The sequence below is a fragment of the Bemisia tabaci genome, chromosome 6 (assembly GCF_918797505.1).
Source record: "Bemisia tabaci chromosome 6, PGI_BMITA_v3".
Classification (NCBI taxonomy): Eukaryota; Metazoa; Arthropoda; class Insecta; order Hemiptera; family Aleyrodidae; genus Bemisia; species Bemisia tabaci.
Genome location: NC_092798.1, coordinates 33,647,775 through 33,673,570, shown reverse-complemented (window position 1 = coordinate 33,673,570; position 25,796 = coordinate 33,647,775). Strand labels below are relative to the sequence as shown.

Sequence of the window (25,796 nt, the reverse complement as noted above, 5' to 3'; positions counted from 1 at the left end):
ATGATGCCGCCCTCCGGAACTCGAACTTGAAACGCGCGGCAATAATATTGATATTTACATATTTATATCCAGTTTTATGATTCTCTAAAATTTTAGCTCTTTAGTTGAAGATTAGAAAGTGGGATGAGCGCAACTTGCAAACTTAAAGGAAAAAAACTTTATAAATATGTGGTCCGATTTCTTGAGCAAGGGCCTCGAGGAAAATTCTACCGTGCCAAGGAAAAACGCCGTATAAACCCTCAGGCGTTACCAAATTTCTTCGGGTGAAATAGGAATATTTTAGAAAAATACGTGAATATTTTTCCTCCAGATATTCGGACAATTTTGCACGCAATTTAATCTAAAATGTCTGAAAATTTCAAGGGAAAATATGCTTAACATTCCTCAAAAATGCATATTTTATCCGGCGAAATTTGGCAACTCTCGAATGTTCATACGGTGTTTTTTCTTAGCACGGCAGAATTTAGGAAAACCTCCCGTTGATATTTAGTCAATTTCTTGAGTCAGGGCCCGTGAGAATCAGAAAAGTTTGATATTAAGACTCTTTCTAAAGGCAAATTCAGAAATTGTAATTTCACGTCAACGATTTCATAACCACAAACAATCGGAGGGTTTTCCGAACCTCTGCTTGTCCTTTGTATTACTCCCCAAAAACAGGAAAATTAAGAAAATCAGCTTAGCCCTAGCCTAACCGCGCATGCGGTATATAATATATTCATAAAATTAGTATCAGAGGCACCCTTCGGGAAAAGCCCAAGAAATGACTAAATAATTTGCCAATTGCAATGTGCCATAATGTTGAATTTCCGAAAACAGGAGGAAAAGTCCAAACAATACGACCGTAAAAAATCAGCGGCGAAGAAACAGGGGAACCGTCGAAGAGCCGAGGAGAAAGTGTTTTTGCTGTAACTGTTGACAGGACAAAATGATTGTCTCATGCTCGATAGAAACAGTTGAAAACTGGAGTCGAGCTGTCTGGGAGAAATTTTTCTCCCACCCAATTAGTCCTCCCGCGCAATGCCACGATGTAACCTCTCCGGCCGGCGTGAAATGCTTCAAACGCGGGATGACGCTCTTAATGAGATCCAGGAATCCGTACTGCACCACTCTCGCTTGTTGTCTCATCACTGCATGATTGGCTCGTAAATGTGACAGACTTTAGTATCGGAGAGTTTCCGGCGGTCTGGAAAACCTGGAAAAGTCGGGAAATTTGTCGGGAAAGTCAGGGAATTCGTCTAAGAACACATTGGCTCTATAGAGAAAACAATAGCAGCAATTTGATTTGCGGACCGAGTGGCACCCCCTACTTTAACGAGTCGTCGCTAATTGGCTGATTCGCTTGGTGCCCTTTTTATGGGGCCCCTTTGGAAAATAACACGGGGGCTCATTTTTCATCGAAAATATCTCCCCCTATGAAAACTGAATCCCGTGTTTATTTTACGTGAGGACCTCAGAAAGTGTGGAAAGGAGCTGTGGTCGAAATTCCCGAAAATTGATGCGAGTACACAGCAAATTTTTGGTAGTTCCCTCGTGGTTTATTTTTACCCAGTTTGACTCGGCTTGGGCATCTGAGGGTTAAACATGTTTGGAATTTTTCATCCCAAGATGATAATAGAGCACTCCTCTAAGCTGTTGTATGAAAAGTTTTAATTTGAGGATTTGTGGTTTGAGGTTTTTTCTCCCGTCGATGGGAATATGTGATGTAAATCCTTAGATAGACTACATTTTGCAATTGGGAACCAAAATTTCTGGCTCATCCGCCAAGACACTAATTTTCATAGGGTTACTAATGGTACATACGTTGTTTCTAAACTGAGCCAGTAATCGTAGTTCCTAAATTTGATTCTTACAAGCTGACATTTGAGCCTAACTTAGTGTATGACGTTGCTTTTCCGACCTAAGGGCGCATCTCAATTTCCACGTCAGCTCTGTTTCACTTATGAATCCATGCTTTCTCGGGTTCATGCCAAATTTTATATACGCCCTTTTGCCAGAGGAGCGACGCGAAACCGGCGAGAATGAGTCTAGCCCCAATTTTTCGGAGGGTCACTGTCGTGATGGCGATGAGAGCCGTGAAAGCATTTCCGTATGAGCCATAGTAAGCACATGCTCTTATTTATCTCGCGGGTCATCCCAGAATGCACTCACGGCTTTCTTATACTGGAAAAAAAACACATTGGATCTAGAGTCCAGACTCATAAAAACATCGACAAGAAAAAATACTCTGGATTCAATCAGATTTAAGCTTAAATCAAGAACCAAGCCTGTCTGTACTCTGGAGTCTGTACTCTGGAGTCTGTACTCTGGATCCAATGTGTTTTTTCCAGTGTAGCTATCATGGTAGGTTAGCTCAGCTTTCTCCTCCAAAAAAATGTTACTTTTAAACCCTTTCTAGGAATTTGCACCCCCCCCCCCCCATCTTTCTGGGGGAGGGGTGGCGTTTAGCCACCTCTCTCGCCCCCTGTTTCCCGTGTAGGAACCCAATGCAGTGTCACGTAGCGTCACTGAGGGTGATTTGGGGGTCGTATCCAGACCTCGTAAATCTGGAGTTAATTCAAGGAGGGCCTGATGAATTCCCGTTGCCGTTACGTCAAAAACGTCTCGTATCTCATGCATGTTCGGGAACCTCTCTCGATTCGTGCGCCGTAACGGCCGTGTAGCTCGAGTCTGAACGGCGATCGGAACTGCCGTCGGGAGCCAATAACTGCGGGAAACGGATAAATGTGAACAAGCCCAATAAATTCGCCCCCGGACCGAGAACAATCACGAGAAAAGAACCGGGCTGGTTTCGGTGGAAGAACCCCCGGGGCTTTTAATATGAGCCGCGAAATGCTCTCGTTTCCATGCACGCCGGGGCTCGTCCGGAAACGGGGTTGTTCCGTTGCGGGGTGGAGATCTCGTCGACGTGTCAAAGGTACGGGCGCTCGGCCATGTGACACGAGGAAATAAAATCGGCTCTTCATGACGTTTTCATCGTTGCATACAAGGTAATTTCGAATCAATCTGCCCCGGCATGCCAGAGCCGTGTTCGGGACTGATCCGGGATTGCTCCTCGGATGAGGAGGCGCCGGCATTTTCCACCCCCGGCAGCGCTGCCGTGGTGAGGAAAAACGCCGTATGAACGTTCGAAAGTTGCCAAATTTCCCGTGATAAAACATGTATTTTTGACGACGTTCATGCAAATTTTCCTTTGAAATTTTCAGATATTCTAGATTAAATTGCGTAAAAAATTGCCTGAAAATTTTGGAAAAAATTATGCACAATTTTCCCCGTAAATTCAGTTTTTATCAAAGGAAACTTGGCAACGTTTGAAGGCTCATACGGCGTTCTTCCTTAGCTTAGCAGAGCGAGGGGTGCGAGAAGGAAGGGTTGATTTCCCAGCTTGTCGTGGCACGTTCCGTTTGTATCCGGCAGTCGTCCGTCGCTGCTCATCTTCTCCGCCGCGACCCGTGTTCGAACACGCCCGAACCGCGAGAATTTAGACGAGACGGACTGTGTTTTGCGTTAAGGAAGTACTATTTTCGGCTCATTTTACAAGGTATCTGCCAGTCCGGAAAGTCCGGAAATAGTGCTGATTTTTTCATAGCGGTCCGGAAGTACTGTGAAAGTGCGGACATTTTGCAAGGAGATCCAGAATTTTTCCTTCATACCACGCGTGTTTTTAATAACGCCTGCAGAGTATGCAATCCCCCGCGCGTTGATTCTTACAATTAGAGTAGTATCTTACTGCAAGATCGCGATCGTGAAGTCTGTTAATCTTCAAGCCACCAATGAAATTTCGTGGCTACCTCATTTTTGTCGAAATTCGAGCGGGAGTTTCAAATATCGTCAATTTTTCGAATATTGTCTAATGGAAGTACTGAAAACGTATTGAATTTTTCTGTTGAGGTGGTACTGAGTAACCTGGGAGTGTTTTGAAAAAGCACTGTAAAAGTACTGATTTTTGGCCAGCCTGTTTTAGTAGACACCCTGTAATAGAAAAACGCATGTGTGCCATAAATTTCCCCATGCAGATATGTACCTCTATGAATGAACCAGAAATAGTAGTTCCATACGGCAAAATGTACATTAACAAAACAAGTTCGGTGTTATGAACCGTTCGCTGTTGTATGTGAGCCACACTGTTTGGTTCGTGTAACCGCACTCTTGGTTCTGGTAATTGTAGCATCGGCTCACGCAACGCAGCTTTCAACCCAAACCGGTTCCCAGGACTGGATTTACCTACTTGCCGCCCATGGGCCGCCTGTATTTTGCCGCCCCCTTCTATTCGTTTTGAAACATCAATAAAAACCTTCAAGTGAACGTGCCAGTGGGGGTGGGGTGCGTAAGACGCGTTTACCCGTGTTGGAAACATTTTTTTGGGAAAGCCCTGTCAACACTACTAGCAAAAGTTCACGGAACTTTGCGCGAAAGTTAAGTTCCGTAAACCTATCTCTGTGTGGACAAGGCCTTCCATTCATAAGAAATGAACGAAAAAATTATGAAAGAACAAACATAAATGTGGATCAATGATTTTAACTTCCGCCGCCGCGCCGCGCAGACCGTACCGTGCATGTTTGGCGCAATGCGTGAAGTATTCCGACAGTCTTGTAGGCGCTATGCGTTTCACGCCGACGCGAGACGCGACCGCTGCTGAACGCACTGTGTTTGGCGCAATGCGTGAAGTATTCATGCATTCTTGTAGGCGCTATCCGTTTCTCGCTGACCGCAATGTGTTTGATGCAATGCGAGAAGTATTCGTGCAGTCTTGTAGGCGCTAATATGTGTTACATGTGTACCGCCGCGGCCGCGCCGAGGGCTTCTCCTTTTCATCTCAAGTCCTCGTCATCATTTTTCTCTCAGTCGCGCCGTTCCTGGCCAAATTTCGTGTTTGGTCCCTCTCTTAACTCGATTAATTGAAGGTGCCATCTCTTGTATCACCGAAATACGACAAAATTAGAAATTACTATACTCTTAGGAAATGAGAGATTTTGTTTGTAATTTTTTTCTAAATCCGATTTTTTTTATACCTACATTTAAAAAAATTGCAAAATTTGCCGCCTCCTAGATTTGCCGCCATGGGCCGCGGCCCATGTGGCCATCCCCTTAATCCGGCCCTGCCGGTTCCCAGAGCTGAGAGTAAAGTTACATGAACTGAGCAGCATGGTCGATGTATGTACATAGAACACCGTGCTCACGGTTCAAATGAAGAGTTCTTTTTCTCAGCAAGTCCAATCTTTCGACTAATCCTTGTTCTTTCGCGAAAAGACTCGAAATCCAGAGTATCTTACAACCTGAAAAACGCGAATATTACCGGCATCAAAACGCGCGGGAAAACATCATGGAACCCGCGAAAAAAAAATTCATTCTTTTTTATATGGTTTTCTCCTTTAATACTAATGATACCAACACTAGGAATTTTGCAAGTTGACAACACCGTTTTTCCTCCGTTTAAATTCTTTAAAAATATCGATCTTCGGTGCGGCAAGCTGCCTCGCCAAGAATCGATTGTTTCCCATACATTTGAATAAAGGAAAAACAGTTTTGCCGAATTTCAGTAAGGGAATTTCTGGAAAATCCACTGAATTCGAGCAATCAGGAAAATATCATGGAAATCGGAAGAATTGGCGATAGTTGGAGAATTTTTCAATTATAATCTGCGAAATTATGGAGTTATCATAGGGCTTTTTTTTTTCTTTGAAACGTGCTGGAAACTCCGAACCATAACAAGGTTATCGTTCTGCAGCAACATTCTTGAAAATTTTTGACGGTTGTGTCGGTCAGTCCTTGTCTCCAGCACGTGGTGTGCGTGGGGGGTGAACGCGAATTTTCGTCACTAAGTCGTTGATGGAATCAATCGCTGCGTATAGTGCCTTGGGGAATGGGGCGCGTTGAAAGCTGGTGACCTCTTTTTACGTTTCACGGATGAATTTCAATTGGACTTCATGTTTCAATTAAGAACTAAAACTTCTGACTTATAAAAACACTTACGTGGTTAGGGAAACTAATGGCACATATGTTGTTTCTAAAATAAGTTAGAAAGTGTAGCTCCTCACCGCAAAATGTATTGCAACTCATGTAGATGTGAAAAATGAGGGAGAAGCGATTCGAATTTACTAGTCTCATGATACATTTGCCATGTGAAAAGAAAAGAAAAATACCACTTTGGATCTCATAATCAACCATTTTCATTATATCCGTCGTTTAGAACTCATACGATTTTTTCACTCTGGCAAAAACTTTATTTTAATCTCAGGACTCAGATGCCTCAAATGTCCTTTAAATTTCCTTGAAAATTTTTTTGAGAAAAATACAAGACCATTTCGTCATATCGAAGTTCTCGGTGATATCAAACTCTTAAAAGCATAATATAGAACAACATTCATTCATACACATCTGGAACGATGATTGATGGAGGCGTAGAATTTTTTCGATCCCTTCAGAATAAATGCTATTCCTTTGCCTGAAACTTTGAATGACACTTATTTGAAAGGAAAATTTTGATCGACCATTTTCTCCTTTTAAGTCGGTGCTCTGTCTGCGAGACTTCTGGTTTAATTTTTGAATTCTTGGCTTAGTTACACGACGAATTTTAACCATTTTCAGCTAATCTTGAGGCGTTTTTACTGCCCCTACCCTTCCTTTTTCCCCCTCTCTTTTTTTCTCTAGTAGCGTTTTTATGTTTGGAGTGGCTTTCGTTGTTATTGGCAAATCGAAATCAAAAGTAGGTAGATGGTGTATGATTATTCGTTGAGAACGTCTTAACTTAAAATCGAGAGCTCTGCGTTAGAATTCCGCGTTCGAATCGTCAGCGAACATCATCGTGAAGCCAGATGTCAGAACGCCCCGGGCACAAAGTCTCGAAAGGATTGCCTCATTCTCAAGTTAGTGCTCAGGTTTTAACTTGTTCATTTTTTTGTAAAAGTTACAAGTAACTAACCAAGTGACCAATGTTTGTTCTGTAAATTTTCTATGAATTTTTCTTACTCACACATAGATGCGCGCAGAAAATGTCGAGGAGACGTTTTAGTTAGTTTCCTTTCAAAAAAATGAAACCTGGTAGGATATTTTGAATCGCTCCAAAGGAGGTACATATTTTTCAATTTCAGCCATTGAAAAACTGTCTTCATGTTTGATCTCTTTCCCCATTTATTCTCCAATGTTCAATCAGCAATCAAGTTGTGTTACTTATCACAACCTAACTTTGTTACAGGTGAAACATGGGGCAGAGAACATGATTCAGAGTCTAACTAGCGGCCACTCGAGGGATAAGAAACTCCTTGCAGAAGCGCAGCAGATGCTTGCTGACTCCAAAGCTAAAATTGAATTTTTGAAGATGAGAATTTTGAAGGAGAAACAAAGCAAACAGAATAGAATGAACGACTCATCCTCAAATGGAGATTCACAAAATAGTAAAGGTATGAATTTCACTCCAGAAGCTAGAAAGCAGCTGCATATTGTACGGCATTTTTGGATTTCATTTATGGCTAGCTCATCCATAAAAATCCGTAAAAGCACCTATCTACGCATTCTACGCATGGAAACCAAAGGCATATATATGTTGTTTCTGAAATGAGCCAGAAATTGTGGTTTCCTATTGCAAAATTCTGATTATTTTTGGGTTTTCTAGTATTTATTAAGGCTTTAAACACCCATAAACCTCTTTGATCTGGCATAGCCCACCAAAAACTCCAGAGTATACATAATTAAGTTTCGAATATTTCAGAGAAAATTGTCATGACTTTCACCAGTTTCTTTTATGTAACAACCTCGCAAATGAAAGTAAATAATCCGGTGAAAATAATTACAGCGTTGATGATTGTCCTCAGAAAAATTAAAGCATGTCCTGGGAGTGGTACCTACTCTAAAAACCTTTCAAACGTTTCAAGAAATTTTCGAAAAATGAATGGAAGAGAGTTAAGTAATCTCAGCAAGAAGGTAATAAGTTCTAATCGACTTTAAAATTATTAACAAAGAAAAATAATTATTCCCAAGTTATTCAAAAAACGCAAAAATCATTTTTAGACTTAAGCTATTTAAACTTGAGGATACTTCCTTTAGAATTATCTTTACACTATTGTAAATCGAGGAAGGATTTTCGGATGAATTATCCATTGGAAGATTGGCTCAAAAGATCAATCCCTCCTCTGCATAGTTAATTATGAGTTTGTGAAAAAGCCATCTTTCAAAATTATCAAAGACAAGTTTCTTTCATTTTTGCACAGATTTTTACTACATTCCTACCCATTTTTTTAGTTCGTCTTTCGCTTTTGTCCGCTTTTTCATTTATTTATATACTTATTTTTCTTCCCTTATTTCAGACTCCTATAAACCCACGTTAGAACCACCCTTAGAAGAACGAATTGAGGAGTTGAGGCATAGACTTAGAATAGAAGCTGCTGTTGTCGAAGGGGCAAAGAATGTTATCAGACTGTTACAAAGTTCAAAGGTCGCGGACAAGAAAGCATTACAAGAGGTAAATATAAGTACATATTTTCTTCATTTTTTTAATGTTGATCACCACAAGAGAATTTTCCCTTGTTTGACTGTGGATGTTTCTTCTTTTATCCTGCAGATGGTTTTACAATCTAATTTAAATGAGTGAATTCGTTAAAATTTGTCTAGCCGAGGTTAGAACAACATAAATTGTTAAGAATCTAATTATACAACTCGAACTCAAAATATGTATTTGTGTGTTAGATGTATTCGATTTGCCTTGAATTCTTACAATGTGATTCTGTCTGCACATTCCATGAGTAGGATGTTTTTCAAAAATCAAAATTTCCCTTTTAAAGTAGGTCAAAGGATGAATGTGACAAAATTTCCTGCAAGAAGGTCTAAAGAGTTGAAAATTTAAGAAGAGTTCCCCCCTTTTCTCTCTCTCCCTCTCTCTCCAGTGCTTGAACATAAAAATAAACACTCTCAGGCATCAAAATATTCAATTCACCAATTGTTAATAATCTTATAAGAAGATAGAAAACTTGTTTGATCCCTTCTCAAAAATATTTCCATCTGCAGTGTGATAAACTTCTCCCCTGTTTTTTATTTCCTTGGAATTTTTCATTGACTTAAACCTTTATCAGCTATCCCTCTTTGCGCTCTCACCTTAGTCCCTGCTTCCATCTCTTGATTGAATTTGGAAGCTAAGCACTTCACAGACCGAATTTGTTTGGCTAATGTGTTCATATTTGAAGGAGTAAATTAGAGCATATTTTTTGTGACTGACAGTAAATCCATTAAAAGCCTTGAACTTGGTGGGCAGTAAAGAGGAGTTGAATATTTTTGGTTCAGTCCTATTTTTTGCAGGGTTGCCCAGACTACAAGTGTCGCTCATGTAATTTCATCCCGAGTCTAATGATGATACTGCAGAATGTGACATAGTTTATTATCTTGGCATCGTGCCTGGTTATTTAACAGTCAAGTTTACCAGTTTGGCTTTGGACTCATTTTAAGTGTGTCTCTCCGTTGATACGCTCCCCTCTCAATGTCCAATCGAATGCTAATTTTCAAATTGCATTTCCAGTCGAAGTGATCTTCATTTTTTTCAGTTTAAATTTTTAACATTTTTCAATTTCCACAATGACTTGTGATTAGAGTTTAATCAATTTCTCATCATTTACAGTGCATTGCTGTGAATGTTAGTGATCAAAATGTGAAGTGAATCCTCTAATTTTAATATTTATAAAACTTTTTTTTGCAACTTTTACATGTTTTTTAGTGTATTTAATATATTTTTGTTTCCTTTTTAAACTGATAAATTGGATGTGAAGTTCTCCTCTTAAACGGAACATTTAATTTTCGTTAACGACGATTAAGTTTCCTCTAAAATAAAACAACCCTATGAATTGGGTGAATTTATTTTCCAGTATTCTTTAACAATCACTCTCTCGTTTATGGTGACTTCCCTACCTGAGATTTGACCTGTCTTAAAATTACCCCTGACCTTGTGCTACCTTGCTGCTTTTGTGCACTCGCAAAGAAATCGCAGTGATTGATTGAATAGCTATTTTTATCCATGAGGGGACGAGCAGTCATTGAATGTCACTGTCAATCCTTTCAAGCCGCATTCAAGTGTACGTACTATTAAATTTTACTCGGAGTGGTTGACTGAAAAGGATGTCTCATGAAAAGGAATCGTTACTGAAAACTGAATCTAAAAAATCCTCAATCAACGTAAGCCTTGTTGGGAGGTCTGACTGGAATGATATGTTTTTACCGTGTGAATTGAACCCTATTAATGCCAAATCTTCATCTCCAAACTATGCGTTTCAACGAGGATGTATTCTTTTCACCACTAAACCAAAACCGCTATCTGAAAGTTGCAGTTTTATCGCAGCACATCGCAAGCTCATCTCCAAGAGGAATAATACGAGTGTACCTGATGAAAGAATTTTAGTGTCCTCTGAAAACCCAGAACCAGTTTATTTGACTGACAAATCGTCTCATAGTCACAAAATGAAAGAAGAAAATTTACTGAGTCATTGTGAAGTGTGTGGCGAATGTTTGAAAGGGCAAAACTTTACCTCCCACTTTTGTGCTAGAGTCCCGGATAAATCAAAGAAAACAAATCCACGTGCAGCCAGGCAGCTTTTGACTGAGCTCTCTTTTTCACAAAACCTTGCAGAAGATTCTTTTTCCATTGGTATCTCACCCAATCCTCAGCAATTAGCGTCTGAAAAAAATAGTTGTGAACTTGAAAATACATCCTCGAATGGTTCAGGCAAAAGCTCCTCCAGTTCTCAAAAGACTGTAATTCTTCAGGACACATCTAGATCCTTTCTCCGTAGCACCGCCTCAGCTTACTCACTCGCTCGCCAAAAAAGACACACTTTCAGTAATTGCTCTGTCAATGCCTTCGATCAAAGTTCTCCTCAGTTTGACTCCTCTGTGAGTATTTCATCATCTCAAGAATTGAAAGGGGGAATTAAAAATGATGAGGGATTGCCACACTCAGCAACTGTAGCTTCCTCCAAATTCAATCCTGCTTCCTCAAACGACTCAAACTCAAGTTTTAACTCTCCTACTGCCTATCTTAATGTTTCCAAGGAAAGTGATACATCACGGAGAGTGCTTTCGGACAAATCTACAGGGAGCCACAAAAAATCAACCTCTCGGACGCCTACCATATCTAATATGAATTCAAATTCCTCCCTGTGTCTTTCGAAAACTTCTATGAGGAGAAAAAATCTCCCAGAACATCAAGTGGATACTTCAAAAGAGTCTAATGCCTCTTGTGTAACTATCCCCAGCAAATTGTCTAATGGTAACAAGAATTGCAAGTCATCGTCAGTAACATCAGCAAAATCGTTACTTTATGAAGACTTATCGCTACGTGAATCGGTCACCTCCTTAAAAAGTACTAATTCTTCCACTAGCACACAAATTTCTCCTTGCAGCTCTAGAGTTTCCATTCCTATGTGTGGAACTTATAGTAGCATGAGCTCTTATAATAATTCTGAGTCCGAGCATTTTTTGAACTCACCTAAAATACTATCCATGTCCACTGTGAAAAGCGGAAGGTCTATTAATGAATCTTTTAGTGAGTTCTATGGATCAAAATCAGATGTTTCTTCCTGGAAGACATCGTCTGATTTAGGATCTTCACCAAACAGCAACGCTAGTCTTGTAGAGTGCGATAGTTTTGACTATGCCAATTCAAGAGATATTTTTCGAATCAAAGAAAAAGAGAAGGAATGGTCGAATCCTTCCAAACCGTGGCGATCAGTTGGTGCAGAACGAGCGCAATATTTACGAGAGCTGTATGGTTGCATGGCTGAAGCTCAAGCCAAGATTGACTCTAGTGATGAATCAGATTGCGACAGTGGATCGGAACTTGCATGGACTTTTGGCAGTTGCTCAGATGTCAGCCAGGCATCAGACAGCTCATACATAGAACAGAATCAAAACCTAGATTCGTTTAGTGACAGAAAGAGTGCTTCCAATCATGGTCTTGAAACAATCACATCTGATTCAGGATTTAGAAATTTATCGATAGATAGTCCTGTCACCTCAGACAAATCTGGTCTTGAAACGAAATTCTCCTCTTCCTCCTCAATGACTGTCTCAAGTGATGGGAGTGGGGCAAATGATTTTTTTACTAAAATAAAAAAATTTGGGCCGGCTATCGGTTCTTTGAAAAAGCCTGGACAGCATGTAGGACCCTCAAAAAATCCAGATTGTTCATGTCAGAGCTGCGTTCGATTTTTTATAGAAACCCAAAATCCTAGAGGGTTTTAGCTTTATTAACGTTTCAAAAAGCTTTTCTTTACCACTGTCAAGAATTCGGTGAAAGGAAAATTAATTGAAAAAACAAAAAAGCATTTGTAGGAAATATTACCTTGAAATTCCAGTAATCACAAGCAACTTCACTGCTGTATCATGCATTTCAGCTCATTTTTCTTTCTCTAAGGTGAGTTTGCAATGCAAATCCTGAATCCTTCCCTTTCACATTGATGATAAAATGAAACTGTTAGAGTCCACGTCAAATAAGTTAACACCCTTGTAGACTGCGAGAGAAGATCTGCCATATTGATTCTGAGTTTTACTTTCAAAGCTAAAGTGACATCAGACGATCTCATGTTACAGTCTAATAGAGCGTAAACTTACCTGGTATGAACTCTAAAATGGACACAATTTGCTTATCAATATGTGATTTTCGAGTGTGTAATTTCCATGACTTATAGATTTGTTTTCCCTGGTTCCCACTCCTCCTATTTTCAAGTTTTTTCAAAATTTTGTATACAGTAGGATAACGTTCCATTTCAACAGGAACCTAATTTTTCTATTATGGTTTGAGTCTAGTCCATTTATCTGTTTCTTAAGGGCTCTTTAGATGTTCCCTATCAAGAAAGGAGTAAGCCCAAGATTTATCCAATCAGTCTATCATTCACAACTGTAGATTTCCATTTATGATGTTGGCAAGGACCCTCTCACGGGTGTGCAGTAAGGAACATTATTTAGCCATTCTGCTATCCCTCATTTTTATACTCGGTTTTTCTTGTGGATCTCTATTGTTTTTCCATATTTAATTTGGTTGTTGGTTTCTTTAGAACGATCATAATTTTTGCGAAAGGGCTTTTAGTTGTGTTTACAACCTGCCTATAAGATTCTTGTATGGTTTCAGGCTCAAGCAAGTTTATCAGAGTCGAGTCGTAAATTAGACCTGTTGCGTCGTTCATTGGAACTCAGGAGACAGGAGTTACCTCCAGATTCGGTGGCCGCAGCTCAGCTCAAGAAAGAACTACAAAGCGTACAAGCAGCCAGTCCCCTACCAGTCACATACGTTAGTCTTCAGCCGTTCCCAGGATCTCCATCCAACCAAGGCTATGAAGGCAAACCCACGGTCTCATCGCTTTCCAGGTGTGCTGCAGTCACCGGCAAACTAGAAGTTCGGTAAGCACAATACCCATCTGTTCGTCATTGATTATGTATTGCTTTCATTATAGTTCTGCTCAATAGATGTCACTAAGTTATGTTTATTCCTCTATTCTTAACTTGTTTTCTTGAGCCAGTCATTTCGGCTGTGTTGGGCCAAAGCAGTCACAGTATCCGGAGTTTTGAATGACATGTTTTTATCACACTGCCGTGCAGTAGAAGTGTTTTTGCAGATCCTCCATGGAACTAATCGTAGAGCTCTAGTGACTTACAAAACTATCAGGAAGCTCAAGCATTAAAGCGATTGACAGAATCTGTTGTTTTGTAGTGTTGGAATTTTGCTGTATTCCTGTGCGCTTTTATTTTTGCCATGCTGGGCTTGAAATAAAGCTGCCAATATGACTTGGACTAACTTTTGCAGCAACTATGAAAGTATTTTCATTAATATCCCAATAGGTGACTTCATTTTCACTTAAATTATTTTTTACCACTCCTTTGCACGGGAGATTTTTGTTTTTCCAGGAAGATATTACTTGAAATTTTTCCACAAATTTTTGAAGATAATCTTTCAAAGGCCCAATTAAAATCGAATGAGATTTTATTGTTGAACAGTGTCTTTACTGGTCTGGAAACAATACCTACTGATTTTTTTAGGGTGCTTTTGAGGCTTGGAGAAAATACGGAAATTTCTCAAAGGGGTCTGGAATTTTTAGCTCGATGGTCTTTAAGATAGCATGGAAAGAATGATGTCCATTGCGCATTGATTTTAAGTGCAGTATTTGTGTGCTAGATTGCAGTTGTACAGCCAGTTGATTTCCATGCCACCAAAGCGCCACGAATTTTGTGACTACGTCAGTTTTCTTGCAATCTGCTTAAATTTTGCCACATGAAGACACTAAAAAGTACTGAAATTTTCTGTCGAAGAGTTATCAAATTTTTGTAGAAGTACCTTAAAAGCATTGCCAAAGAATGGATTTTTAGACTGCCAGTTTTAGGAGACACCCTGGCAAACAAATATGAGAGGACAGATAATCAGACGCAAATTAAGATGAGAACTCTCTAGTTTCACCTTTTAGTTTCTATTTGTTGCCTCATTACGTGCGGTCTTATTTCATCCCCATGTTTTTTCATTTTGTGTAGACTGATGGGTTGTCAGGACTTGTTAGAGGAAGTGCCGGGAAGATCAAGAAGAGAGAAGGAGAACTCATCCAGTCCGAGTGATCTGCGGTCTTTTGTTAAAGGTGTCACTGGAAGGAGCTCAAGTAAATCGTACAGTGTTAAGGATGAAACAAGTAGTAAGTACATCAGACCAACTCCTATTGAGTTTACACAACATTCTTATAGAATACATTTGAAGCTCAATTTTTAAAGACTAATTTTTTTTTGTTTAATGCTCTCTGATGTTGGTCATTCTCTAGCAAGTGATTGAATTGATTTAATTTTAATTGAAAACAGAAAAATAATTTCAACTTTTACCAACATCATAAATCACCAGCGATAAACAGACTTTCATCTTAGGTAATTTTGTTCTAATATGACATAAGTTGGCAGAATCAAATCACATACAATCCAGTTTCAGAGAATACAAGCTGTTTCTGGGTAGCTCTACCCTTGCTAAGAACTGAATTGATGCTTTTTACAAGGGCATTCGTTCATTGTAAGGTTTTAAACTTGTTGAAGATATTTTATATGAATAGATGAGATGACTAAGCGAGATAATGGAAAATTCTTCAACCATCACCAACAAAATGCAACAAAATTTGTGAATTTTTAAAGAGGTGTTCTGTAGTCTGCTTGTACAAAATTGAACTTTTTACTGCGATGTTTAAATGTTCTAATGGACCTTTACTCTCTTGAAAAGTATTAATTCAATTTTAAGACCAGAACCACCTGACAATATTAAATCTACAATAACATTTTAATCCTTAAATTTTGCCTTGAAGAATGGAAACTACCCACACTTCAAATCTACTTCTATAATTGTCCGATTGTTCTCCAGGCAGAACAAGAATTAAGTGAAATGGTGAAGTTGGTCAACTTTGTCAGTCATCCTCTGTATAGTGCTTTAGTCAGGTCATGTTGCTTGAAACTAATAATGAGCTAAAGGCTCCACTTGGGTTGCTGATAGCTCATATTCAATCCAAGTAAATATAGCCTGTAATAGGTACGATACAGAGGATGCTTGAAAAGGCAGACTTATCTCTTAAATTCATCTCGCTGTAGTCTCATCTTGCCCAATCAATGAATTCTGATTCTCAACAATTAGCTCTAAAACTGGACGGCTGCAATTAAACTCAGCCCAACTGTATTGCCTTCTGCAACATGTCTCTTGAAGTTTTTTATTTTTTTATTCTTTTTTAACCAAAAACTACGAAACATGGTGCCCTGAAAATTTTTAGGAAATTCCCTTACTTATCGAAAGTATTCTTGTAAAATTTCAAAACAGAACGTTGCTTGATTTTCAGTTTGTCTACATTTTGCAATTAGGAACAACGATTTGTAGCTCATCTGTAAAAACACTTATGCGCATGGGAAAACCAATATCACCGACGTTGTATGTCAACTGAGCCAAAAATTGTAGTTTCATATTGCAAAACGTAGTCCACTGAAAAATAAAATATCAGCATGAATGAGGCAAGGCATAATGCAATGAAGAGAAATTCCTTTTGAATTGGTTCATTAATATTGTATCTCTCAAAACATTGTTTTTAAAGCACTCTCACCCTCTTTATTATCTCTATGAAATTTCACATTATCATAGTAAATATATACTATTCTGCTGGAATAAATTATTAATGATGTCTTTTTTAAAATTTTAGATGAAATAATGGCTGTTATAAAGTTAGATAATCAAACTGTTGCTCAGACAAGTTGGAGACCATGTTCACAGCAGGCCTGGGACCAAAGGTTTGTGCTTCATCTTACAATTAGCTTATTCATTATACTGTGTGTAGGTCAGCGGGCAAAAATCAGCTAGCTACTTTAGTATTATTTGTGGGGGTCAGCCCGCGACAATCAGCGAAATATTCTCAATCTAGTGAATTTTTTATTTAAGAAAATGAAAAGCAAAAATATATTATCAGAAGAAGCCAACAATTGATAATCTTGATCTCAAGTAAACTTCAAAGATCTTTGGTAAGTTTAAAGTTACATTTTTTCATTTTTATTCTTTGTGCAAAAGGAGAACGTAAGAGCCAGTCAAAGGAAAAAAGAATAATGTACGAATATACCCCTTTCCGTTTTTGACAGGTACAAACGAGAATTTCAATAACGCCTAAGATTTTCATATGTTTCCAATGGATTTGAGATCTTGATTTTGCCTCAAAAAATGATACTCGACTCTCTTCAAACTCGAATCAAATCTTGGTTTAAAGGAAATACATTTTGTACATCAATTTGCAAGTAGTAGTATAATAAAATTTAAAAATGAATGTTAAAACCTCAGTTTTTTCAAGGAATAAATGGAAAGTGTAAGTATGAGCACTTAAAAGCCAATAACACTTTTATAACATTGAAGCATTACAAGAAAATGTATTGTGAACGGTAAAAAGCAATGATTCCCCCTAGCTTTTGTCGAACTACATAATTCCTTTCTGATGGCTCCATTTTCTACTTTTACTTTCTCCCATTTACACTATTAATTTTTGGATTCATAACATTAGATTAAATAAGATTTAAAACCTGTGGGATGAAGGAAACTCTAAGGAGTTTGGACGTATAACATTATCAGGTTTAAAGAAAATAAAAATTATAAAAATAAACAATTCTCATTTAAATTGGCATGAGCTGCTTTTAGCCAGTTCATCAATTCCATGTGTTTTTACTTCATGTCAATTGAGGTGAAGTCTGCGCAGTTCCTGGTTTCTTTCTCATTATATTTGCAAGTCATGAAATTTTTCAGGTTTTCAATAGACTTGGACAAATCCAGAGAACTAGAGATAGGTATTTTTTGGCGTGACTGGCGCTCCCTTTGTGCTGTCAAGTTTCTTAGGTTAGAAGAATTCATTGATGATATCCGGCATGGAATGGCTCTCCAGTTAGAGCCTCAAGGTCTTCTTTTTGCAGAGGTACGTTTGTTCAGAGTATTGCCTAGTCTTTTCTGATGTTTAATTTCTCTTCCCCGATCTTGTATTTAGTCAAGGTCTAAAATTTATTGTAGACTGTTCAGAAAAATGTCCAGCCGTAACTAAAGTGGAAGTCAGTTGACATCACTGAACACTCTCATTTAAGAAATAAAGAAGGGAAATTGATCTTATAACAGTGAGAGTTATTCAACATTTATTACCATATTTTTTCAAGAATCGAGAACTCCTGGTTTAACATGATGACAACTTAAGTGCATCCCTTTCAATTTGATATCGATTGAGAGCCGTATATTTTTAAGTGGCTCTATGACAGATTGGTAATAGTTACACCATTGAAATAGGTAGCTCATTCTGCAGCAGGGATTTGTAATAGAATAATTATTATTCATCTACCTGAGTCAAGTGCTTTTTTTTTTCATATTATATTTTAATAAAGGTATCCTGACAAGTCATTGTTTGAGTTTCATTAATTCATCGAAGTGGTATCAGCAGAATTATTTTTGGAAGACAGGATGTTGAAAAATCTGGAAAACGGAGAATTGTCTGGAAATTTCATTAAGTCAGGAAAATCGGAAAAAGTAGAAGAATCTTCTGAAAAAAAAGCTGGAAATTTGAAAAAAAATCTAGATATTTAATATTCATAGAAAAATTAGCAATGTGTACACAATTTGGTTTGGTATTCACTATTCTGGAAGGGGATAATTTCCTGTAAGGAATTGCAATTTTAAGTCAACTAAGTGACTAATATTTAAAGAAAAAATTGTGTATTTTCTACGGAAAATACACTAAAAGGTTTCTATGTCATTTAAAGGTCATTTGCTGCAAAATCAATTCCAAAAACGGTTCATTTTTTAGTCTTAAGTGTGCGAAATTGCAGATGAGAAAAGTCAGTGAATTTTTGTCACTGTGGTCAGGGACAACCTGGAAAATTCCAAGAACCTTTTCTTGTTGAGTCCATATACACTCTAAAGGTCATAATATTACTCTTACATCTATTTCTGAGCTTGTAACTTATTGTCTCACTTTATTCACAGATCAAGTTCCTTAATCCCATGATATCACGGAAACCAAAACTGCAGCGGCAGCGAAAGATTTTCAAGCAGCAAATAAAGAATTTCCCCAGAGCCAACCAAATGAACATTAATGTCGCCACCTGGGGCCGATTGCTAAAGCGGTCTTCGCCATCCATTCAAAACGACAGAACAAGCTCTGAAAGTCCACCCTCAGGTAAGCTTGTCCTTCCCTGAAATGATCTCCAAAATTTCTCTTCTGCGTGGTCCTCCTTTCAATTTTTTATCCGCAGAAATAAGTTCCTCTGTTCCGTCCAAATATTCCAAAAAATTTTCTTCAAATGGTTAATCCACTATAAACAGAGATGTTTCTTGTAGCTTTTGTTAAAAAACCATCTCCCAAATCATTTTACAACAATACGAATGTAGAGATCATTTTTCAGATCGACTGATGAACAAATGAATCCTGACCGGTGTGTTCCAGTAATTTCTGCTCAAAACTAAGAGTTTTTGAGAGATGTTTTTTCTTTTAAAACAGATAGCTAAAATTGGCTAGGGGAGGAATTGTATTCCTAATAATACAATTATTACAATCTGCAAGTTAAGCCTTTCAAAAGTTTATGAAATTGAGTCATTTTTAAAGGTTTCAAACTCTGTATTCGTCCTAATCACAGCCAACTATTGATAAATCTACCAGAAATATTTCAGGCTTGTAGCTCAAATAATAAGTTAGATATTTGAATCAGTCATTCTCATAAAGTCTTAAGCACCAGAAATCAAAGTGCAAGAAAAACCATGTAAACTGTTTCTATCGACTCTTTCCAAATCCTAGGTTAAGTGATAGTGTGATCAATCAAATGCTTTAATATTTTTGAGATTTGAGGTTAGGAACAGGTTGATTTAAACATTTTTGTGTGTTTTTCTGGTTTTTAAATTTCGGAGGTTCAGTCTTTTTGAGAATATGATTGGATGTGATTTTAACTTAAAGCTGCATCAAATGTGATAGTGGAAAGTCACAATATAGACAAGACCTGTACTCATCATGTTGCGACTTTGCTCCCGAGTAAATACCCTCAATTTTGAGTTTTATTAATTTTTTTTTCTCAAGAATTCCAATTAATCTGAAACTTCTTATGTTTAGTGAGGATAGAAGTAGAGGACAAGCCAGAAGCACCTGGAGAAGTTCCCGATCCTCAAGCAACTGGCCTGACAGGAGCACGGCCTCTTGGTTTGGGGATCGCAGTTCTTCCTCCGCTCCCGCCTGACTCAGTGCCTTCTCACCCTCTGCTACCCTCGACTGTGGCCTCAGCCAAAAAGAGGCCTACCCCCACGCTGCCTACGCCTCCCCCTCCCCCTACTCCTCCTCCGAGGAATGATCCAGAGGTAAGACGCTTTTTTCGACCATCCCTCTCGTTTGTAGTCTCTCTTAGATGTTAGCTATCCTGCCTGAGTCTTGTGTAGCTAGCTGTATTCTGAACTTTGGTGATTGTACGCTTCCCAATGCTTCAAAGGCAAGCACACACACAGTTTTTGTTTGCAAGCAGAGCATTTTTTGCACAATAATTTTTCGGAAATTTGGTTCTGAAGGTACTGAAACTCAGAAACTCCTTTTTTTCAAAAAAAAAAAAAAAGAAAGTGTTAATTGAGAAATAAGATGCATTAAGATGTATGCCAGGGTATCTGCAGGTTCAAGAAGTCTTGGAAAATTTAATATGAATGTTTTTGTAAGTGTTAACAATTTTTTTAAGCCTAAAATTTTATCGGAACAATTTATTTTGAGTTTTGTTTCAGAGAAAAGGGTCTGGAGTTCTATAGGGGTACTTATTATCTCTGATTATCAATATTTTCAACTGAAATTTCTCCTTCGAAGGATTTCTTAAAACGCTTTTTCTGAAGAAGAATTATTTCTAGTGTAAATTAATCTTGTAAATAAATAGGATTTTATTGGATTGCCTTTTCGTAATAAGAAATTCCACCAATGGATAGACAGTTGAATTGGAGACAGCAGTTTTTTAAGATGTGTGTCTATACAATTTATATTTTATGCAAGCTGCAAATGAAAGCTCCAGTACAATGTCACATTTTTCTTTAATTTCATATTTCTCTCACACAATAAAGAAATTCATACTCTACGTTTTATTTTGAGCAATCTTCAGTTAGAAGCAACTAAAATTTAATGTGAGTTCGTATCTAGGTGAAAATTTGCCATCTCCGTGTAAATAATAGTAGTTACTAACCAATAACTTACGGTAGTGATAATTTTTTATTTGCCCTTTGAAGTGACTTGAAAACAACGAATGAAACAAGTTATTGAACATTGTTTCAGCTCCAGCTTGCCCTTCAACAGTTTGATTTTCTAGTCGACGAGGAGGGAGGTGGACTGAGTGTTGTCGCTGTTACGCTCTCCACCCCTTCCACCCCTCAAATATCCCCTCTAATAGAGTTCCCCCAGGATGAGGTATATTTAATCTTGTCTCACTCTTTAGCTTCCCAACTGAGCTTGCTCGCTTCTGTGTCGACCAACTAACATGGGAATCCTGATTGATCTATTAGATTCATCAACCTCTCCTCGGCTGCTTCAATTTAAGCGGACAGAAATATGTTATGCCCCCCCTCCCCCTTCTGATCCTTTGTCCTTGCTCCTAAAACAGTGAGGTATTCTCTTTAGAATATCAAAATAAAGTACCTGTCCTCAAAATTTATAATTCAATAGATAGAATTTGGGAAAATTTTAAAAATCAAGTCTCAAGTGATGATTGGAAATTGAGCAGCTGTTACTTATGGCACCATTGAGTTTTGTTAAGGATTTATGTAAGCATGAGATTGGGCCTGGGAATTGTCAAGGAATTTGATGAAATTGACTGGAATTTTTCACTTTTGCCCGACTTCAATGAGAAATCTTCTTAATAAGTACATGCTCAGTCTTCACTCTTAAAAAAGGTCTTCCTGAAAATGAAAGTGGATATTTAAATAATCTCTCCCTGATATGTATGATTTTTAATTTTCCGTAATTTATTTTGAGACTTCAAAGTTTATTGTTATCTACTGCACCGCTAATGCTTCAGTGTTAATCAGATAGCTATAACTATATCTACCATACCTGCTTCTAGTTTTGCTTAGTCAATGCTTAGATCATCAAACCAGGTCATTTTCCTTTTTATTCCTTCCCATCCATTATGTAATCTTTTTTTTTTCTTTTGTTGCTTTATCCGTTTCGGAGCGCAGCAGATCATTGGAATTGCTGAAATTCCTCAGAATAATGTATCAAGCAATCAATCATTATTTAAATGTTTTTTTTGTTGTTTTTTTGTTTTTGTTTTTAATCGTTTTGAAAGGCTTTAGTACACATTTATAAAATATGTAAAGTATATTTCCTAAAAAGAAATAACAAACAACTGTGCCTGGACTTTCACTCTCTGCATGTTCTTTAGATTAAAATGTCATTGCGAATAATAATGATCTGATGTTAGCCATCAAAATATTTCTTGAAACTCCAGTGCCCTAAATTTCTTGTCAAAACTCTTAGCACTAAAACATTTTAGTCATCATCTTAGCGCTGTTTAATCTGCCTTGCATGCGAGTTGCTTATGACATTTTAGACAAATGATCAATACATAAATCGATGAATGTTTGATGTCTATCCCTCTGTAGTGCAGATTTTTGCTCAATTTTGAGAGTCAGTCGGACAAACTTCAAGACCTGAAGCTGTATAAAGCACTTCATTTTTCGTAACCTACATGAAGCATATAATCAATCATAACCTTAGTATCTTTGAGTATTGATAACTGCTGTAGGATTTTGTGGTGAAATTTTTGCGAAGTACTTTAACAAAAAGCTGTTATCTTCTGATTCTCAAAACTTGATCAATAAATTGTAAAATTTATCGAAGTCGTAAGTAAGTGAAAGAAATTCCCTGAGTGTTCGTCCTCCCTTTCCCTGCTAACATCATTTTAACTCTTATCTGCAGTTAATGTGTTTCTAACAAAATAATTAACTTTTTAAACTTCGTTGTTTTGTTTGATGGCTATTGATATCAATTTTGACCAAAAACCCTCCATGGGAGTACATTTTGCAATAAGGAACCACTATGTCTAGCTATTCTAAGAAATGAAGATACAAGCCATTAGTTTTCTTGTGCAACTAGGCGGTTTTATGGATGAGTCAGGAATACTAGTTCCTTATTTCATAGTATCGCAGTCCATTTGTGCCTCAATAATAGTCCAGTTCTTATCGAAGGACTCTTGACTATTAAGTGGCAAAAAAACAGAAAAAAGAGAGTGCATAGAAGTAATGTTTTGATGCACTGGAGCGTTATGGTTTTTGCTCACCGGCAGACTAATTTAAACTGGGCTCTCATTGCAAAGCTAATGTCAATCTGGTTTTGTTTCTAATGCAGTCCTCGAAGAAAACTGAAGGTAAATCCGCTCAGTAGCATCGGCTGTTATAAAAAAAAAAAAGCTTTAGTCATAAAGTTCTAAGAGGAAAGTCATAATAAAACTTCGAAAATAGCCAAGTTAGGAAATTCTTTTTCCTCTTTTTACGTAAAAAATGTTACCTTAACATTGATAAGCTTTTCACCAAGTTGTTGTTGTAAAAGTTATACAATTTCAACATGAAGTTTAGGTTTTTTGCAATTATTTTGTGTTCAGCATCAATATGAGCGATTTTAAAATTTGACACAATTTTGGCGTAAATTTCACCTACATTTTACTTACAGGAGAATAGAAAAGGTATTGTAACTTGTCTGTGGAAACAATCTTTATATTAATATGCCAGATTTTATTGGTTAAATTTTTGAAGGTCAGAAAGGACCTTGCATTTAAAAGCAAGAGATTTGGCGCTAGTTAAATTCTGTTATTAAAGCAACCAGTGTTTCAAAGAACAAGCTCTCCATGTGCCAATATCAAAAAAATTCGGATGGTCTAGAGTTTTAACACTGGCTTTTCATACAAAGATGCCGTATCTCTTCTGTGTTGGATTTCAAACAACAGGACAATGTGTTGTATGTTGTGACTTGGAAAAATGTTGGTTGTTTTTGACCAAGAAATGCAGCAATCTAGAGGTGTGTGTCTTAACTTCAGATCCTCTTTGGCTGATAAAGAAAGGAGAGCTCTTTGTGAGCCCCTGTCTGGAGTTGCAACGTTTTTCCTAGAAGATGCGTGTACAGACTCTGATAATTTTGCATATCAGTTTTGCTTTTCTTGATATTGGTGCTTTTAAATATTCGCCTATTGAGCCTAACACTTCTCAAGATTTAAAGGAATATACTATTGGACAGTAACAAAATTTAGCTGGTGTCAAATTGCTTGGACCCACTGTGTAGTGTTCCCTTCAAATTCTTGTCTGGAAAAATTTAATCTTTATTTTATTCTCTTAAAATCAGAACTGTGTGATAACAAGAGACTAGTGGTCAAGTGTAATACGTTTTATAAGATAATTACCCAAGTATATTCAGATCACACGTTCGACCATCATCTCTGTCAGAAGGAATGCTAATTTTACCAAACCTAATCTTTTTTCTTCTTTCAATTGCTTTACAAGCGTTACCTTTTATCTCTTTTTTTGAACAACTTCATTCAGATTTTCATATATTCATCAGTTGTAAACTAGGATTTAACTTCATAATTCTGGGTTTGTTTTCAGTCACCTCCTCTATTTGAGCGGCCTTTGACTGCCCGAGTTTTAGAATATAGAGATAGTGCTTATGAATCTCCAAGACATTCTATGCTGATGCCATCTATGAACCTGGAGAATTTCAAGCTCCTAAGTGTTTTAGGTAGAGGACATTTTGGCAAGGTAAGATTTTACGATGTATAAACTGCCTCAAGTTTTTTTATTAAATTTTATATGAAGCTTCTTCCGAATCATTAGCAAGGCCTGTTTTTTGTTTTAAATGTGTATGTCTTATAAAAACAAAATTATTTTGGAAAAAATTTCCGGGGGCCTGTGACCCCATCCTCTTTGCTTCAAGTTGTTAAGTTTCTTAGTTGTCTCTCCACCCTTGTATGGTTAATTTTTTGTTCTTTGTTGATTTCAAAAAAGTTTTGTCATCGTGACATGGTGGAGCATTAATTCCGTCTGCATTTTTTAATTAAATGAGGAAGTTTGAATTCAAAGCACTTTTTCATGATAGAAAAATTCCTAACGGTAAGAAGAATGCTGAAGACCTCTAAATTTTATTATTTTTTGAATCTTGGAAAAGTTTAAATCAGGATAGCAAGCACCAAGTTTTTATATCTTACTTTAGAATGAAAATGAGGCAAGCCTCCCCCATATCTGTTAGCATGGCTGATGTTGCCTCTTTGGCTGGTAAGGTCAAATTCATCTTGAAGAGTTGATGCTTTTTGGAGCACTTACTCTGTATTGTAATGGGGAAGTAATGTATCTTAAGCGATTATCATTAAATTGTTAAGTAAAATAGGTATGAATGGTATCACGGGATAGCGCAGGTTTGTCTTAATCCTTGATAGGAATGTACCGCATGTACAGCACGTCATAGTGACCCAAATGTAAGTATTAAGCGAAAGATTTTTATAGAATTCGTTCAAAAGTTTTGATTTCCAAAATATTACGAGAAAATAATACCCAGAATGACACCATTTCAACTTTATGAAGGTCAAAAAATAGTGTTATAATATCAGCTCACATATGGCAATGTGGCAATATGGCACCCATATTTGCAAGCATATATTGCTTCTATCTAGAGTGATAATTAATTCTCGTAATTCCTCAGAGGAATAGAAATCTTGTATAATTAGAAAGATTTTCTGTGTAATAATGAAATGAAATTATTTTAACAATGGCGACTGCTTTTTTCAGGTCATTTTATCTCAATATCGGAACACCGGTGAATACTTTGCCATTAAAGCTTTGAAGAAAGGAGACATAATTGCTCGCGATGAAGTAGAATCACTCCTGTCAGAAAAGCGAATTTTCGAAGTTGCCAACACCATGAGGCATCCATTCCTTGTCAATCTGTTTGCTTGTTTCCAGACAAAGGTAAAATGCTTTTAAGCAACAACTAATTTAATTGCTCAATTTACTCTAATGATGCTTTAGGAAGATCTTAACTGTCTCAGGTAGTAGTGGTAGTAGTAGCAATCAACGGCGAACTTGCTTGATAGAGGTGCCCTCTCGGGATCTAGTTTTGCAGCAGTTTTGCTGTTGTACACTCGTAAATCGGGTCTAGGTCCTTTACTTATCTCAGTGCTTCTTTTTCTTTGCCTTATGTATGAGCCCTCTAAGTCTGTACCAGAAATGTTTAAAAGTAGAGAAAATACAAATAATCTCACTGCCATGATGCATAAGATTATATTTCAGCAACGGTCATTGGCTCTTTGGAGAAGCT

General features: G+C 37.5%; 2 protein-coding genes across 6 annotated transcripts in view; both read left to right on the top strand.

Moving 5' to 3' along the window:
• The window catches only part of Pkn (serine/threonine-protein kinase N), a 111,450-nt gene that overhangs the window by 77,194 nt on the left and 8,460 nt on the right, over positions 1-25,796 (top strand). For 4 of the 5 annotated variants that reach the window (XM_019059959.2, XM_072302006.1, XM_072302008.1 and 1 more), the window contains 11 exons: positions 7,193-7,397; positions 8,301-8,455; positions 13,103-13,371; positions 14,494-14,648; positions 16,173-16,260; positions 17,255-17,420; positions 18,473-18,665; positions 19,590-19,831; positions 20,775-20,906; positions 24,092-24,244; positions 25,268-25,447. In XM_019059959.2, the coding sequence (XP_018915504.1) occupies positions 7,193-7,397; positions 8,301-8,455; positions 13,103-13,371; positions 14,494-14,648; positions 16,173-16,260; positions 17,255-17,420; positions 18,473-18,665; positions 19,590-19,831; positions 20,775-20,906; positions 24,092-24,244; positions 25,268-25,447 (1,938 nt within the window). The remainder of the gene's footprint in view (positions 1-7,192; positions 7,398-8,300; positions 8,456-13,102; positions 13,372-14,493; positions 14,649-16,172; positions 16,261-17,254; positions 17,421-18,472; positions 18,666-19,589; positions 19,832-20,774; positions 20,907-24,091; positions 24,245-25,267; positions 25,448-25,796) is intronic. The other variant, XM_072302009.1, reaches the window with a different exon arrangement.
• LOC140224914 (uncharacterized) lies at positions 8,464-13,095 on the top strand. The gene has a single exon (XM_072302010.1). It carries the CDS (start codon positions 10,096-10,098, stop codon positions 12,214-12,216), a length of 2,121 nt encoding a protein of 706 aa, XP_072158111.1. The 5' UTR covers positions 8,464-10,095; the 3' UTR covers positions 12,217-13,095.